This window comes from Gambusia affinis, linkage group LG03 (genome assembly GCF_019740435.1).
Source record: "Gambusia affinis linkage group LG03, SWU_Gaff_1.0, whole genome shotgun sequence".
Lineage (NCBI taxonomy): Eukaryota > Metazoa > Chordata > Actinopteri > Cyprinodontiformes > Poeciliidae > Gambusia > Gambusia affinis.
In genome coordinates this window covers 11,226,274-11,244,246 of record NC_057870.1, presented here as the reverse complement: position 1 = coordinate 11,244,246, position 17,973 = coordinate 11,226,274, and the positions used below count along the sequence as shown (strand labels likewise).

General features: G+C 37.0%; 1 protein-coding gene and 1 long non-coding RNA gene across 5 annotated transcripts in view; one reads left to right on the top strand and one right to left on the bottom strand.

Annotated features, from left to right (window-relative positions):
- Positions 1–3,145, top strand: part of si:dkey-40c11.2 (drebrin-like protein A) — a 33,417-nt gene extending 30,272 nt beyond the window's left edge. The window contains exons 15-16 of one of the 3 annotated variants that reach the window (XM_044111465.1): positions 842–893; positions 1,009–3,145. In XM_044111465.1, the coding sequence (XP_043967400.1) occupies positions 842–893; positions 1,009–1,145 (189 nt within the window). In that variant the 3' untranslated portion in view covers positions 1,146–3,145. The remainder of the gene's footprint in view (positions 1–841; positions 894–1,008) is intronic. The other 2 variants (XM_044111466.1, XM_044111464.1) reach the window with 2 other exon arrangements.
- Positions 1–17,973, bottom strand: part of LOC122828159 — a 41,211-nt gene that overhangs the window by 17,563 nt on the left and 5,675 nt on the right. The window contains exon 3 of one of the 2 annotated variants that reach the window (XR_006370171.1): positions 985–1,075. This is a non-coding gene — a long non-coding RNA (uncharacterized LOC122828159). Of the gene's footprint in view, positions 1–984; positions 1,076–12,163; positions 12,211–17,973 lie in introns of those variants that run through there. The other variant, XR_006370172.1, reaches the window with a different exon arrangement.

Here is a 17,973-nt window from a genome sequence, read left to right as displayed (position 1 = left end):
ACATTGATGTAATCTGTCCATAATAATTGTGGTAGGTTTATTTTAGTATAGAAACATGTGACATCTGAAAACTTGCTGAAAAATCTTTAAATAAATGACAAATTGATGAGGACTTTGTAGTATGCATACACAAAAAAGTACAATACTTGATCCGCAAGCCAGAAAAACACTTGGTACTGAAACCTTTGCCAGGAGGTACAGGGGTCGGACATTTTTTGCAGTTGATCAGATGCTTCATAGACATCTTCAGAGAAATCCCCAACTGTTGTTCGACAACTCAAAGTTTCTGTTACCTCCACAGATTTTCTGTAATGTTAAGGTCAATTGAAGACTGCACTGGGCAGGGTGGTCAAGAGGTATGAAAGGATGACAACGATTTTAAGACAATTGTCTTAGAAAAAGCGGTTGAGTACTTTCTTAAAGTGACAGGGCACTGATAGGCAAACAAAGATGGCGGTCCGTACACATCAGCATTCCTGTTGGTTGGTAGACACCCAAATATTCATTTCACTCCAACAAAGGTAAATCAGTTTATACCTCCTACAGAAATATTTTCACAAATTCAGCTTGGTATCAGATATTTGCTTTCCTCATCAATGCTCAGGACCGTGTTTTCTATAGCTAATGATGAACGATCTATATCATGATTTCACTGCAGAAGTTTTAACATACCATGTCAGAAAAAAGTTACTTGAACATTTTACTGGAACATCTGTCAGTGTTCCTGGAAGTGATGTCATTTTTTTCCTCAAACTTATTATGCTAGTTGAACAAGAAATTCAGCATTTCATGATTATAGCTTGTTCTTTTTTCCCCCATTGAATTTTCCTATCCACTGCAGGATTTAGCCGACCGACATATGTGCGTCCGAGCTCTGTATGACTACCAGGCAGGTAAGCTGCCATTTGGAGGATAATTACCACACATGTTCGCATAAAGTGCCTCCGTTTTGCAGTAATTACACTGTGATTATCTGGTCCTCACCATGTTATCTTGTGTTTCCCACAGAGGACGAATCCGAGATCTCCTTTGAACCCGGTGACATCATCAGGGACGTGGAGACAGTGGACAAAGCCTGGTGGAGGGGGTGGAGCAAAGACGGCCGTCAGGGTTTATTCCCCGCTAATTACGTGGAAACCATATAGGCAGACAGAGGCACACTATACACCTACACACCCCTTCACACACATGCCACACACTCAGGGACACCTTCTCTTTTCTTGTTTCTGCATGTTTTTACCTTAATCCTCCCACTGAAACTTTATGCTCTCTTTTCTGTAGGAAGAATAAAGAAACACGAGACTCCTTGTTCTGAAGAAAGCATAAAGAAAAGTGTAACTCTTTATTTTGATGGGTTTTTTTTTGGAGAACAACATAGTATGCAGAAATTACCCTAGCCTTATTTCGTATGGATAAAATAGTAAAGACCTTTCCCTGGACCAAAATAACTTATTTTCTTTTGAGAAGCAGTGGAAATGTAAGTTAGGGGGAGAAATAAGGGGGCGCAAATGATGGGAAACTTGGTTTGCTTCTTAGTAACACAAACATGTTTTAACTGCAGTGCTTCTTTTTGATCCACACATATAACAAGCATACCAAGCATCACCATTCGTATCCAAAAACCAGGTATCATCTTTGTAATCATCATCCTGTGTCTCTTCCATTATTTTGGAGCTCTGCATTTGCTACTGATGTTCTCACATGATCACAGGTTAATTTACCAAACCAGAGCAAGAAACAAAACAAATGATGAAAAATCTGCAGAAAATGATGTTGAACTTCCCTCCTGATGTTGAAAAACAATTTTTTTAATATATATATGTATATGGGTTGTATGTTGATGTATGTCTCATTACCTAGCTTTTAACAATTGATTGCATTTTTGGAACACAATATGACGCATCGCAATTTAACAGACTGTATATAAGAATGTATAAAAAAACATCAATGACCCTCTCCTTTTCAATTCTTAGGTCAAATGTTTCTAAGTTCTTTGCTTGTTTTAATGGTATCTCTTTTCGTATGTACTCCTAACTTTCAAATATACAGCCTTTATACAGTTAAAGTACTTCAAAATGTTTCTGTTTGTTTTTATTCTTACATGTAATGCTTTTTAAAAAAAAATATTTTTTAAAAAAGCAAAAGCAAATGTCCTTGAGATCAAGGACATCTTTTGTCCTTTTGCATAAATTCATTTAATTTTTTATATTTTGTATTCTATTACGCTCATTTTAAGCATCAACACAGTCTGCACTTCTTTATATGTTTAAGAAAAAGAACAGATTTTTTTCTAGTGTTACAACTAATGCCCTGTCTGGTATTTGAAACCAACTGCAACACAGATAAATACAGGAGATACTTGGATAAATAAATTACTTTTGAATTTAATGTGAGCTGAATTACAAACTTCACCAAACCAAAGAAGCATCAAAACAAAATCTTTTGCTAAAAGCAAGATGAATAAGAATGCCTTAATAACATTGTATAGCTAATACACGTCTAATTTAGTCTTTATTTAGCTTTTATAATTGACTGCAGACATTTGATATTTTTCTTCAAGTGTTATATTGCAGAAATACTGTATGCAATGTTTACCATTAAATATGAACACATCAATTAAACTTCTGTCCCACTGTTTCCTATGTTGTATGGATATCTATTAAAAATGTGTCATTCTGATCAAAAAGTGAGAAAAATAAGTGTATTTTGTGAATACGCACTCTCAGTAAATGTATATTGGGATCAAAGATACAGGATTCAGTATTACACTATGAAACCATGACATGTATTGATTTTGCCATAACACCATCTTGTTTAGGTATTTTTACTATTTAAGGATCAACTAACACTAAATTCAAATGATATTTACATGTTATACAAATGTCTCCAAGTATTTCAGGAAATAGCTGATGCTATCAACTTCGCTTTTAGTTTTAAGCATCTGCCATCCTGATTTTCGTCGGCACAAACAGAGATTTGAATATTGTTTCTTGAGAATGTGTTCTAATTAGGCCATTGCTGCAACGTTTGTTTAACAGTTGTGTAAATAGCATAGTAGTAGTGCACATGTGCAGCACGCATGATGTATGACAGGTGCGTTTATATTAAGGATTTTTTTCAACATGTCCAGAAAATAAAAACTGATAGCCTGTCTAAGCTGGTTGTCTAATTATGTAATCTACAGTGTTTCATGCATGAGAACGTGATGCTAGAGCATTATTTACTCCACATAGCATGTCTTGCTACACCATTTAAATTCATTGCATAGTCAAAATTAAATTATTCTGCTAAAGAGTAGAACATTTTCAATTGCACATGTACATACAGTCAATCAACATGCAATAACTGTCAAAGTTCTAGCAACTGCTGTATTTATATATGATTTTCCAACATTTATTGTTTGAGAGTTGAATGTCGGCACCTACTGTTTAGATCCTAAGCTGCTGAGAAACAAATGTTTTATTTTATAATTGTACATTATAAGAGAGGTACAGTAAAAAACAGGAAATGAATTCATAAAAAGAGTGACCACTCCATACAGTCAGTAACAAAAACTGCAACAAAATGGCATGGAAGAAAAATAGATTTCTAATCTCGTTGATCTTTAATGTTAAAACTTGTGCTTTTACCACTATGATGTCTAAAGAAATAGAAATAATAATAAAAGGAAATCACTTGTAGTGTCAGATCCACCTGCAGCTGTCATTAGGTGTGATGTCAATGCATTGAGCTCCCACATCATCAAATAGGGACATCCAGTCTTGTTGTTGATGATCATAGACTCTCCACTACCTTCGAGAAGTCCCACTTTTATATTTATCACTGTAAATGAATAATAATAAAAAACCTTTTTAGTAGCCTTTGTGTTGGACTCAGAACAGAACCAGCTGTGTACCAGTTATTTACTAATTAGTTATTTTTATTTTACTCCTTTTCTGCTGTTTAAAGCTGATATAATTGCAGACGTTTTTATTGTATATAGTACTCAAGGCATAGAGTCTTGATTTTTATGTTTTGGGATTTAATGTACACTTAGACATATTTTATTTTAAAACAACATAAAATATGTTAATGATATGGACAAAACAGACCAATGTGTAGATAAATTGTATTTAAAGTGTTTCACTGATGAGACAAACACATGTTGGATAGAACAAAACTAAATCACATTTGGTTCTTGCTGTGCTTAGCCTGATCTGATAACAGGGCATACATGTAATATTCTTCTTCTACCTGTAGGTGGAGACGTTGTCTTTTCCAATTTGCTGCTGACTTTGTAGAGAGGAAGCTGCCTGATTTGAGCAGATTCCTCAGGACAAAAGGGAAAATATTTTGACAGGCAGAGAGGAGGCTCATTGTTAGACACATTTCAGGAGCAGGATATCCTGACATTCCCAAAGCTAAAAATTGCTAATGCTTCTACACCTTAAACAGGATTTTCCCCCGAGGTAATGATGATTGATTGGATATGACATTAATATTTCTTAACCGTGCACCTTTAATGCTGCCAGGGCGGCTAGGTTACGCTCTTGTAGTGCCAGTTCAATAATAGTGTTTGGCAGACACGACTCTGTTCAGGAATAGAGAGGTAATGTTTGACATGGGTCTCATCCTGCTTGAACTGATGCCTGTTGACAGATTGACTAAATCTATCCAGGAGACTATTCTGTCAAAGTTATCCCAGAAGGTTAATCACCAGTGATATGTGTGAAAAAGTGATGGGCCTCTTATGAAATTTTAATTGGTTAATGTGGAGAAGGCTGGGAAAACCTCAAATGAGCAAGATTGATAGATTAAGAAAAAAACATGATTGAAGTTTAAAAGTAGCAGTGCAAAGAGAAAGTTCATAAATGTTAAGACAACATTGATGATAATTGTTTATTTGCATTTGAAACTCAAAAAAATAGAGAGCCAAACAGTCGTAACAGTATTTTCCTCCTTTCTCGTACTTTGTTGGGTATTTGTTGCCATGGTCATCCTCATAACTCAAGAGAGCCCTTGTCTCCTCTAATCAAGCAGACTGATAGAGAGGCACAAGCTAATGTGCCAGTCAACTTTCCCTTGCTTGTTCCTTTTGTCTTAAGGCTGTGTTTTCCTTCGATGACCCTCATCAGTAACAAAAACTCCTCAACTAAAGCATTAAACCAGCAGACACCCCCCTTGACTTTCCCCTTTATCTATTCTTTAACTGACAGACACTATCTGACCGGCGGATGGCTGACAAGTGTGGGCCGGCCGAGGTGACATAGCGGTAGGGAAGTGCCACTCATTGTGGTGTTATCAGCACAATGCCAATGACAGAAAGCTAATCTGACCTGGCTGCTGATGGCTTGTGGCTTATTGGCTGGGTTTCTGGCTCTAAAACAGATTCTGGCATTCTGCCGAGACACTTATAGGTAGGGATGAGCTGAACACACGCGCATGCACGTGGGACACACACATACATGTGCACCAAACTGCCGGTGCCAACCATTCTGAGACCTTTGTTTTAGGAAACTCCTTCCTGTCATAGTCATGCTTATCTTGCAATATTTGTGATTAAGTATCTGTTTAGTAATGGTGTTACTTTACAAGGGACAAAAATGCTTTGGCAAGCTTATAGTTACTTTCAGCATCTGTGAGAGGTGGCACATGAGTCAGAGTTTTATTGAAATTCATATAATTTTGAGATTTTAAATGATGGTTTTGAAACACTTTTTTCAAGATGGTATGACATCAACGAACAAAGGACTTCAACATATATATATATATATATATATATATATATATATATATATATATATATATATATATATATATATATATATATATATATATACATATATATATATGTACATATATATACATATATGTATATATACATATATATATATATGTACATATATATATGTATATATATATATATACTTTTTGTGGTTGTAACAAAGGCTCTGGCTTAATTCTGACTCTATCTATGATGAATCTTATTTATTTAAATAAACTGTAGTATAACTAACTTACATTCCTTGGTATCCTGTGAAGGACCCAGTTTTTATGCAAAATCATCAAACCTTTAAGGTAAGGGCTATTCAAGAGTCGTAATGCTAGCCTGTTTCATTATTTCCAAAACTAATTTTCATGTTTATTTGGGATCATTATCATGTTGGAACACCAAATTATGTTCAGGTTTTAACCACCTGGTACCTGGAGCAGTTACACTGTGTGCATGGTGCGTCCACCATTGTGGTTGACAGTGTTCTTATGTTTGGAAGCCTTACCTTAATTTCTCAAAACATATTTCTTTTCATTGTGGCCCACCAGCTCAATCTTTGTCTAATCTTATAAAACTTTTCTCAGGAAGACTGGAGATGTGACCATGTGGGAAGGTGCAAATTCCTGTAAATTCCTTCCTTGGTAAGCACTCTACCCGCTTTATATTGATGAAATACTCATTTTATTGTAGGTGGTGAGATTTGTGTTCCAGAATATTCCAATGTATGATGAGTTTAAGCCTTTGCGGTTCCTTCGTTTTTAATAAACATCCTGACCAATTTCCATTCAACTGCGGTTACATTTTCGGTCAAAAATGGAAGTTTGGACACAACTGGGTGTTTCACAATACTAAATGCACAGCAAAACTGGTTTTGGAAGGAACAAAGTGGCCTAATATTAAGCTTCTGGAATGGCCTTAACCTCAGCGTTGTTGAAAATTAATGGACTATGCTTAAATGCCAGGCCAGGAAAACAACCAATTTAAATGAGCTTTACCACTTCTGCCAAGAAGAGTGGTCAAATATCCAGTTAGGACTGATGGTAGGGCATTATTGATAACTACAAAAAATGTGTGGTTGCTCTGGAAGTAAGTATGTGTATCCCCACAACTTGCTTCAGGGTGTTGCGCACACACACATACATGTCTGTCTTTCTATCTTCACACAAACTATGCATTGACTCCCAATAATTTTTCACTCATCTCTAAAGCCTAACCCTGGCCAAGAACAGCACTTCTTCCTATGGGGCCTGGGTTTTGTGTGTGTGTGTATATATATATATTTATTTATATATATATATATATATATATAGATATATATATATATATATATATATATATATATATATATAGATATATAGATAGATAGATAGATAGATAGATAGATAGATAGATAGATAGATAGATAGATAGATAGATAGATAGATAGATAGATAGATAGATAGATAGATAGATAGCTGCTTAGATAGATAGATAGATAGATCCTGCATAGATAAATGCTAGATTAGATAGAATGTCATAAGCCAACTGTTTAATGGTAGACAACACATTGTTCAGTAGACACGACTGCAGACTATCAAAACTAAACCCAGTTCTGATGCTTGTGAGACTATTTCAAAGCAACAGTATTCATCTAGGAAGACTTTAGTTTAAAATGTTATCCAGCATAAATCAGCTTTAGCTCAAAGATAATTCCATCTGGTTTTAAGTGTTGATAAAAACCTTTGCATTTAAGCATCTCTTTTGTTCTTGACATTGTCATTTTCCTTTTAAGGATAATCTTCAAAACTGCAGAAGCAGATAACGCTTCGGAAGCTACGGATGGCTCTCGGCTAGATTTTACTGTCAGCATAGAAACTGGCCCATTAACTTCTGAAGCCCTCTTTGGCAAAGCTCCATATCCTTTTCCATTGCCATCAAAGGGCTATTTTTCCTTGGCCAGTCCCACACAACCCTAACAATGAATGGAGGATTAGAACATCTTACTGTCTTGAAGCAAAATAATGCAAAAAGGGATTTTAAAAAGTCTCTCTCTCTCTCCCTCTCTTTTTTTCACCAGTTTCAAGTTGGCAGCATTTTTTTCTGGATTTTTCTTGACACCATTCCCAAGAGGTGGTTCCTGCATCTACAATACCAGTTCAACACTTGCAATCAGCCAACATGTGGCATTGTGATCCAATCACAGAAACCTTCTTTTCTCCTTCAGTTTGTAAATGGTAAAGTCTGCCAGTCTATTGTGAAGGAATCTTCAAAGTGCTTGGAAACCACTTGGGAACATGGGTAGCTGTTAATTAATACAATAGAATCTGCGAATGCTTTATTTTCCTGTTTCTAAAGATGAAAAAGGGGGATGGGGGGGGCGCATGTCTAAATCCCTTACTTAATGTTCAAGATGTTATCCTAGACAAAGGAAAGCTGTTGGTGCACTGGAAATAATTATTTTTTTTATTAGGTCTTTTGAGACAGAAAAAGAATTTCCTCTTCTTTTGGTTCACATTTATTGTACGTTAGCTCATAAATATCATTGTGTCCATTCAGGAGAAGTATATTTAAACAGTTTAAAAATCATTAATCAACAAAAATTATCAAGAAAATATCTAAAAAAATGTCATATTTGTCAATGTCATGTGATATTTGAAAAGAGAAAAAAGTACATTAGTTTATGGATGTGTAATATGTCTCACTAGGTTCTACTGAAAAACTATAAGCGACTAATATCTCCAGTAGATAAACGTTTTAGCATCTTTATTTAGCATGAATCCAGGTTAGTCAGACTCAGAGGCTACAACAAATGTCAAAGAAGAGTCACCATGATCAATGTGGACTTCTACGGTCTTTAAGCAACTCCAATTTTACAAACATTATAGTGCATTTAATGTTTTTGTGTTTCATTTTATTTCATGAACATATTTAATGCAGGGTTGTCATGGGGGGTTATGTACACATAAGTCACAGACTATTTACATAGGAAATGAAAGGTGACATTTATCCTTAATGAGAGGACTTAGCTACCATGAGACACAGCTACCACACATAAGAAATTAACCACTAATAATTATTAAACAGAGCTCCAATTAAAAAATCTAAAACTATACCTTTAAAATCTTAAAAACTGCTGCTATTCAGTTGGGTAAGAATTTTTCATTTAGATTTTGATTACACATATTTTAATAAATGTGGGTGAAAAATTATTTTTAGCCTTATAACTTGGAAAATGTTCTTCATTGGTTTATAACTTCTGAACAAGTCACCACCCAACGTCATGTAAATATGATAACAATCCTGGAGCTCAGTAATGGGCTAAGCTGCCTTATACCCTGAAGCCTAACATGCCTGAAACCCCTTATCCCCTTGGTGACAAACACACACTCATACAAACACAAGCTCTGTGCTTGCAGAAACTTTGCCTAGGGCACCGCAATCACTGCCAGATGCCGTGACTTTCTGTCAGACAATACATTTAGAAAGTATCTTTGAAGGAGTGATGCCGACAGTAGTATTTGAGGGAGACAAATGTCCATGAGCGAATGTGTGCACGTATCTGAGGAGGGAGAGATATGCCAGTGGCAGTGCGAGAAAAGGACACATATGAGATCAGATAGAGTTGAGACTAATTCACAGCCTGGCTGGAGGGCACTAACCGGAATAATGTGAGACTTCTTTTCTCATGTCATTTAGGCTAAGCCCATGGGGACAGAGTGTTTATTTTTTTGGCCGGACAACGTGATTCAGGCTCACAGAATGCAGTTGTGAGAAAAAAAGATTACTTTCGCTATTGTTTCAAAGATTGGGATGCTAATCATGCAGATTTATAGAGGGAGAGACATGCAGTGCCAGCCCTTGGCAGCCCAGCCACCTTGCCTGCCCCAGGGGACGTAGATGATGGCGAGCAAACAGCTAATAATTAATGCCATGATTACACAGGCTGGAACAACAGTGGCAGATAAGAGCACCCAGCCACCATCAGAGCATCAAAGTACATGTTGCAGCAGCGGAAATAGGCATTGAAAGTGTTCTATGTTCTTGAACAAATATATATTGAATGTGCCCATTGACATGAAATTCACGTCAAATATACATGACAATCAAAGTAATCCACACTTACACTGAAAAGACAATTGGTGTATAAATTAAGTTAAATGACAGAGAGGGCAAGTTTTCGCACATTTAGTGGAATTTTCCCAAAACTTTAGATCTATTTTTGGTAATGGTAACTTTACAAGACATCAAGTTTGGAGCAATTTGGCCCCAATGATACAAATAAACTGTCTCAAAATATGTACACTTCTGGGGCACTTTGGTGGATTCTGATCCTATGTGATTATTTTCATATTTTTAAATGGATTCAACTTCAATGATTGGTTCGATCAATCTAGCAGCCTTATTTTCTTTTTCTGAAAGCAGTTTAGAGTTTACTTGGTTGTGTGCTTGGGACATTTTTCTTGCTGAAACCCTCATTTTATCTTAGGATTTTAATCAAGAATGTTCCATTACATTGCTCCACATCTGTCTTTCAAAAATCAAGGTCTACCAGTATCATGTGCTATACTATATATTGGGACACAGCCTACATACTACTATGCTCCCAAACTGCAGTTTTTTGGTTTTTTTTATGTGAAGTGCAATTGCTTTTTCAAACATAATGTGTTCAATGACATCCTAAAAGTTAAATTTTCTAACTGGAGTATTTCATTAATTTGCCAGAGTGATTTGCGGTAAAATGTAATTGAATTTCTGTTTTTTCTTCAGCGGTGGAGTCTTCTGCCTTGAGGTATCTTTATGGAAAAACTGTAACTGCTAATTACTGGTCTTTTTGAAGATCTCCATTACTGATACTCAGACAACATCTGGTGGTCAGATTGTGGTGAAACAATGTTCCTTTCACTTCTAGATTAGGGCCATGATGTTATTTAAGATGCTTTACAACAATAGGGTTTTGAATGTCATGAGATAGTTTCCTGCTTTTACCCAGCATTCAGTACTTATTGTGTGATGGCTTCTTATAAACCACCAATTTAGACTAAGACTAATGTGAGAATTGCCCAGGTTGTTACAGATATCAGTTGCGAATTTTAAATTTACAAGTCAATTGGAAATATGCAGCACTTACTGTTCAATACTTTGCTCAAACTTTCAAAAATGAGAATGGAAACTGAGAAGCACCCCTAAGATATAGTTTCATTTTTCAATATCTTACAAATGTAGTCAAATAGAGATCAGGTAGAAAATGCGAATAATACATTGTAGCAACAGAGCAAATAAAAAAATAATTTATAATAGTCTACTCACTGTATGGTAAAAGAAACACCAGCTCCCATAGATCAGCTTGGCTCCTATGAAATATTTAAAGTAAATACATCCAGCGTGCTAACCAACTACTAAACCCTGCATCTGCCATGTGTACAACTGATACTATAATTCTAAGGCTGAAATGACCATAAAATGTGTTTAGGGTGTAACAATACTGCCTGAAAGTACTCTTGAGCGTGTGGATGAAACCTAGCATCTCTCAGCCATTAGCTAAGCCACACAGTAGGATAACACTATAAAAACGTCACGCTCACCCTCATTAGCAGGTGGAATGGAGTTCTTCTGATTTGTGTGGGTGTGCGATTGCTTCCATATGGGCACTCCTTCATTTTTTTTAATATAGCAGGCTTTGTGTTACTCCAAGATGAAGTGATTGCATTTTCTCCAAAACCACAAATATTTCTTTGGAAATGTACTCGACACGACCGGGATTTTATACCCTTCGGAGGGATCATGTGTGGGTTCACTGCAGTGTTTGCCTATGTGTCTCACGTATGTGTATGATAAATCCTACAGTGGAAGAGAAATGTGGTGTGAATGAAGTGTGCATGTTTGAACAACTGTGTATGTCTAGGTATAAAGAGAGTAAAGCATGGAAGGGGCCACTGAGGCCTTGAGGCCTGCAGATATCGGCTACCACTTCCTAACCACCCGTGCTACACTGACTCTTGTTTCCATTTCCATAGTGGAAGGAACAATAAAGGCCTGATGTGGTGGATGTCTGGTGTGCTAACAAAGCAGAGAGTAAGACGATCCTAGGCAGACGGGATTCAGACAGGGAAAACTGTGTGGACTCATGCGTTCAGTTTAGGTTCCTCTTTTGGATATTTTCTGGCATAAACAAGCAAATCTCGCAGAAATTCATGAATTCAGCACACACCTTCCATTAGCAGCTCATTATGTGATGTAACCGAGTGTGGTGTAAAACTTGTACTACTCTCATCAAAGTCAACAAGCTTCTTCCCCATTTCCATTCTAGAGTGAAGAGTCCCAGCCCAAGTTCTGAAGTTCTGAAGCCTCTGAGGAAATGTTAGAGGTTCATTTATTTAAAGGCAAGCAGAAATCTGCACATTAAGGTATGATGATAAAGTCTGCTCTTACCAAGCAACAGGCATTAGTCCTCTACCCCAGATTAATCTCCACTGGCTATCCTGGACAGCATTAACCAGATATCAGAGAAGAAAAAGATGTATTTTCAAAGTGGAATTTTCAAAACTTCACAGAAAAAGGAGGTGCAGAGGTCCACAGTTTTGAGTTGAACAATTATTATTGTTTATTCCATAAATTTGACTTCTTTAGAAGTATGGAAAATGGAAAGCCATTATTGAAAGATGACTACAGGAAGTTTGGTTTCTAGATGTGCTTTAAAAACAAAATTATATTGACAAAAGCCTTATGGGGTAAAAGTTGGCATGTAAAAAAGGCAGTTCAGATGAACTCAAAATCAAACATTTTGGTCCACATGCAAAACTCTATGTGATGAAAAACTAACACACTGAACACACCATGCTCCGCGTGAAACAAAGTGGTAGCAGCATGATGCCGTGGAATAATTTCCTTTAGAAAAAAACAAAAATGCAAAATAAAGTTTTAAAAGGTCTACTTAAAAGGAAAAACTGTATTATGTTTATTTTAAAAAATATATCTAAAAAAATACTGAAGTCCTAAAAGAACTGGCATAGCACAACACAATCTGAATAAACAATACAAGCACTGACAAAATCACATTGTGTGAAAAGTAAAATAACAACGGTGTGTTTTAAAGTGAGATTTAAAAATCCCATGGAAGGATTTTGTTTTTTTTGTGCAGAGGCAGCTGCAACAGAAAAAAACTTTATCATGTCTCATTTTCTTCTGTGATTTAGGAACTACCAGCAGCATCTGGTCAGCTGACCCGAGGGAAGGTCAAGAGGAGACTTATAAATGAAAAAAAGAACTTTAAAAGTCTTCTTTTTGCCCAGATTTTCCAGTCACTTCTCAATTATTCATTATTTTGTGTTTCTCTAACACATTGTGTATTCGTGGGGGTGTAGAAGCCCCTGAATACACGCAATGTTTTGGTGGTGATATTACAAAATAGTAAAGATGTTCTAAACACTTTCACAAGGGGTTAAATGTAGCAGCTAATTAAGTTTTTTTAAAACTAAGGTGTTGCCTTCGAGAAGACTCCATATTTATTACATTTTTGAAGAGGACCTGTAAAAAATGAAGGTCAGGATTGGAAGAGCACTCAAGAGTTCGCCAGAGTTATTATATATATTTTTAAATGTATACAAATGTAATGTGAGATCTTAGACAAATTAAATGGATACGCCTGGAGCAAATGCATGAGTGCAACAGAATTATTTGGAAAACATGATTTTTATTTTTTTTACAAAAGACATGGCTGTTAGAACATATTTCCAACTCCCAACACCAGCGCAGTGTTTCTTAACAACAGATGGTGGAATCCTGAGGATGTTAGTGTGAAGGAGCGCCTATGCAACCAGGGCACTGAACTGCTAGCTGTGAGTTTCTGTGCATGTTGTCTTAAGAGACAATTCACCAGTATTAGTTGCCAACGCTTCACATGACACCATCAGCTCAGTTGTTGCCAGGCTACAAACACAACACCCTGATGCATTTATGGTCTCTAGAGATTGCAGCCTCACCTCTCTCAGTGCTGCACTTCCATCTTTACATTTTTGTGTGCATTTTAATAAGGGAATTTGCTCTTCAGAATATCGCAACTAAATTGCTTAAACCAGAGCGTGTTATTTCACTTTATTTCCCTTCAATTGCAGCTTTGACATCAGCAACAAAAATTAGCTTATACTGCAAAAGAAGAAGAGTTTTTCATCCTTTTGTTTCTTTGTTTGAGGAGATGACGACACATTTGATCCTGTCTCCTAACGTCACATGTCAACCTCCTCATGCCCTGTCACACTGACAGCTCACAGCCTGCGAGGCAAAGGATCATGGGCGCAGTGTCAGACGCAGTGGGGAGGTCGGGGGAAGGCAAAGCTTAATGCATGATGTGTGTCTCCGTGCGCCGAGTTGTGCATGTGTGTGATATGTGTCTGTGTGACGAAAGTTGTATTTGAACGTGTGTCACGCTGAAGGGATGGATGCATGCCAAAGGCGAGAGTAACACCATGTCAGAGTGCTAGCAGACGATGCCTATTTCAGATACACTAATACAAACAGTCAGCTCAGCCATGAAACCATTTCTTCCACTTTCTTCCTCCCCGTTCCTACGAGCATCTGCAAGGTAGAGAGTTGCTGCAATGTTTTCAGCTCAAATTCAGATACAGAGAATTTTAGTGAAAAATATAAAATTTCAGAATGAAGTCTTAAAAAAAATCTTTTGCATTTCCAAATAAAGCTAATAAAACTAACAATGTGGTAAGTTTATCCCTCAAGAATCTCACTTAATGTATCCATCGAGTCAAACAATTATTAAGCAACTTTCTTCCATAAACTTTATGAATTCAACCCCACTGTGTGATTTCTTTGCAGAACCAGGGTTTTTGGGCATGTCTCTTCCAGATTTACACACTGAGCTTTTTGCCTGTTCTTATTTGCAAAATACCTGAAGCCCAGAGAGAGTGAACTGAGAGCATCTGTTAATATTTAACATTTGTTTTTTAAGTCTGCCACCGATTTTGTGATTTTTTCTGGACCATTTTACCAGCTAACAATGCTTTAACTCAAGGCATGCCATGGTAGTTCTAGCTATGGTTTTTGGAACGTAAACCTGTATCCCGTGTCAGGTTTTCTTGCAGCGACGCCCTAGATTTAGACCCATCAATCTTCCAACCAACTATGTTCATCTTTCCTGTCCGTACTGAGGGAAAGTGCCCCCACAGCATGATGCCGTCATCACCATTTTTCACAACGTAAATGGTGAGATCAGGTTGATGTACGGTGTCATTGTTCTACAACAAATAGCATTGAGCATGTAGGTCTAAAGATTTAACTTTGGCATCATCTGACCAAAGTGCCTTTCAAAACATCTTTCATCTTGCCACTCTTCCATAAAGCCCATTGTCAAACCTCGGGATATTGTTTTTACCACCGAATTCTGCTTTAAACTTCATAAATGTATCTTTACTGTATTCATTGAACTTTATAATGCTGTTTGTTCTCCCTTGTTCTCTTTCAAACCTCTGTGGCTCACAGAACAGCTGTATTTATACTGAGATGAAGAAACACACAGAGGAACTCTATTTACAATTTAGAAAACTTCTGAAGTTTTGCTGGATTTCATTTAGAATTATGAAAGGAAAGGGAACTAAATAAATATATAGGCATCAGTTTTCAGACTTTAGTTTGTGAAAAAAAAAGCACTTCACAGTTGCCTTTTTGTGTTCATGAATCACATAAAACCCAATGAAATACATTGAAGTATGACTGCGATGAGACAGTGTGAAAACATAAGGTCCAGTCATAGAAAAAACTATTTTCCTAAATACACAACTACACACGTGACATGACTTGAAATTAAGGGACAGAGCTCCATTTCTTAATGTTTGGTCTCACCTAAAAATAATTTGTAGACATGCCAACATAATTGCAAGATAAATTTAACAATGTGACAGCGACATTAGCCTTTTCGTCTAATCATTTCCAAAGGATTTTCACATAATAAACCTATATGTTTTTAGGAAGACATGTTAAATTAAGATGTTCAAGCCTGGGGACTAATTCTTCTGTGTGATTTTGCAGTTTCTGTGAATAAACAGAAATGCTAAGTGCTAGTATGAATCAGACATCATTGCCATGGATGCAATAGAATATAATTTTAAAAAAATGACGAGGCCTTGCATGTAATTGCCTATTAGAAGCTGGAACACTGCACACTTATGAGCTCGCTCCAACAAAGACCATTCTGTAGTTAAAACCAGAGGGCAATCACACTACATACAAAGCAAGTATGGAAATTGTGATGACCTCATCCAAAGATAGGAATAGTACACCCATAATAGTTGTGGCTCTGCCTAAATTATCCGTTTTGACTGAACGGTTAGTTATAGCATTGCTTTGAAATCGTTTTAGCTGTCCACAACTGTCAGACAAAAAGAGTACCATTTACATTCAGTATTTTGGTTATTGTATAATGTATTTTACAGGTTTAGGAGTCTCAGAGTAATTGGTTTTGGGCAATGGCAACAGGGGCCCCTATATGTGCCACCTGGAGAATCCAAATAACCCTGCCAAACCACCTCCCATTTACACCCAACTTCACACACACATATACACACATGCAGTATTCACATAAGGATGTTCCTTGGAGAGAGAAGGAGAGAAAACTGGCTCTTAATGTAGATGTATAAATAGACCTCACAGTGCACAACTCGCTGATGTAATTATAGTTCAGGAAAAGCCTAGTTTATTGAGGAGCACTTTTGGGGTCTTAACAAGGGATTTGGTGAGGAAAACGGTTGCACCTGTCTGAGCCTGGCACATTTTGGACTGAAGGGAAGGGAAAGACAGAGATTCAGAAGATGTAGAGACTGAAACACTATAACTGCAGGGAGGGCTGAGAGGTATAGAGCACTAAATTACATTTACTCTTACCTGTGCTCAACTCTACTTGATGCACACACATCAAAAAGCTCTCTGTGAAGTTTCATTCAATCTAGAATGTTTTTTTTTTTAGCTAAATACATTAAGTAAATAAGTTCATTCTGTCTCAATAAAGGAAAGGTTAGCTTATTCAGGCCTAATATAGGTATTAATATTTTTCATATCAAAAGCATATCTGGTGAGCATTTGATATGATTTATTTATTCCCTAAACCCACTGCCACACTGTCCCATAAAATGAATAAGGATTTGAGGCATACTGAACACAAGGGGGAGCAATTATGCTTTCCCAGTGTTTCCTAGAAACTTCAGTGTGGGGCAATATTTTCCAGTTCATTGTTCCCCGCTATAAATCAGGAGGTACAGGGTGCCTGTTTGTCCCTCACTGTGAGAAAATACACCAAACAAGACTAGCCATTCTAATCACCCTAATCGCACCAACCCACACAGGCTGCATGAACACAGGACTATTACAAATATACAAACTTAGACATTTCCACCACTAAACCTTCTTGTCTAATACACACACACGCATATATATATATATATATATATATGATTATTTCAAAGCACAATTGAGTTCAACAAGCTTCTTCTTAGCACTTGTACAGGCCTGTGGCATTGAATGATTTAAATTCCTACTCTGGTGAGTTTCCCTCTTCCGTGAATTAATTAGTCTATGCCAAAGCGGGCCACATTTGTCATTTGAATTTATGCTAATGAGTGCCGAGGTCTCGTGAAAGAGCTGATAGGCCGGAGCAGCTGCTCTGTCCTTGCGGGGCCTAACTGTCTCCCCCTCTTTAACTGCTTCATCTCTCTGTCTATTCCTCTGTCTGGCTTCTCTTTCCCTTCCACCCTTTCAAGTTTTTTTTTTCACATCTAAAACACCAACACTGCTCCCTCATTTGAAACATACATTCATACACACACACACTCACACAAAAGTGTCTTTTCCTTTAGCTTCCTAAAGGAAAATACACTTTTCCTTTAGTCCCTTCATACTCCTTGAATCTTCTCCTGTGGCCTTATCATCCCTTTCTCCAGCCTCCTGCTGGTCTTGGGCTCCATGACCTGTCAGTGTAGAGGAGATTGCCCATGTCCCAGGCTGATAAGCCAGCTAATTATCCAACACTTCACACAGAGAGACAGAATGGCAAAAAGACAGCCACACACGCAGAACTATATTGGCAGACATGGTACAATACAATAACAGACAGAGAGACAGACAAAGTTTGTCTTGCAAAAGTATGGACACAAAGGTGTGTGTTGGGACTGGCTGTCAGCGCTCACTTCCATTAGCATTTTCAAAAACTCCACACCATTTGTGTGACAGCCTAGAATGCCTTA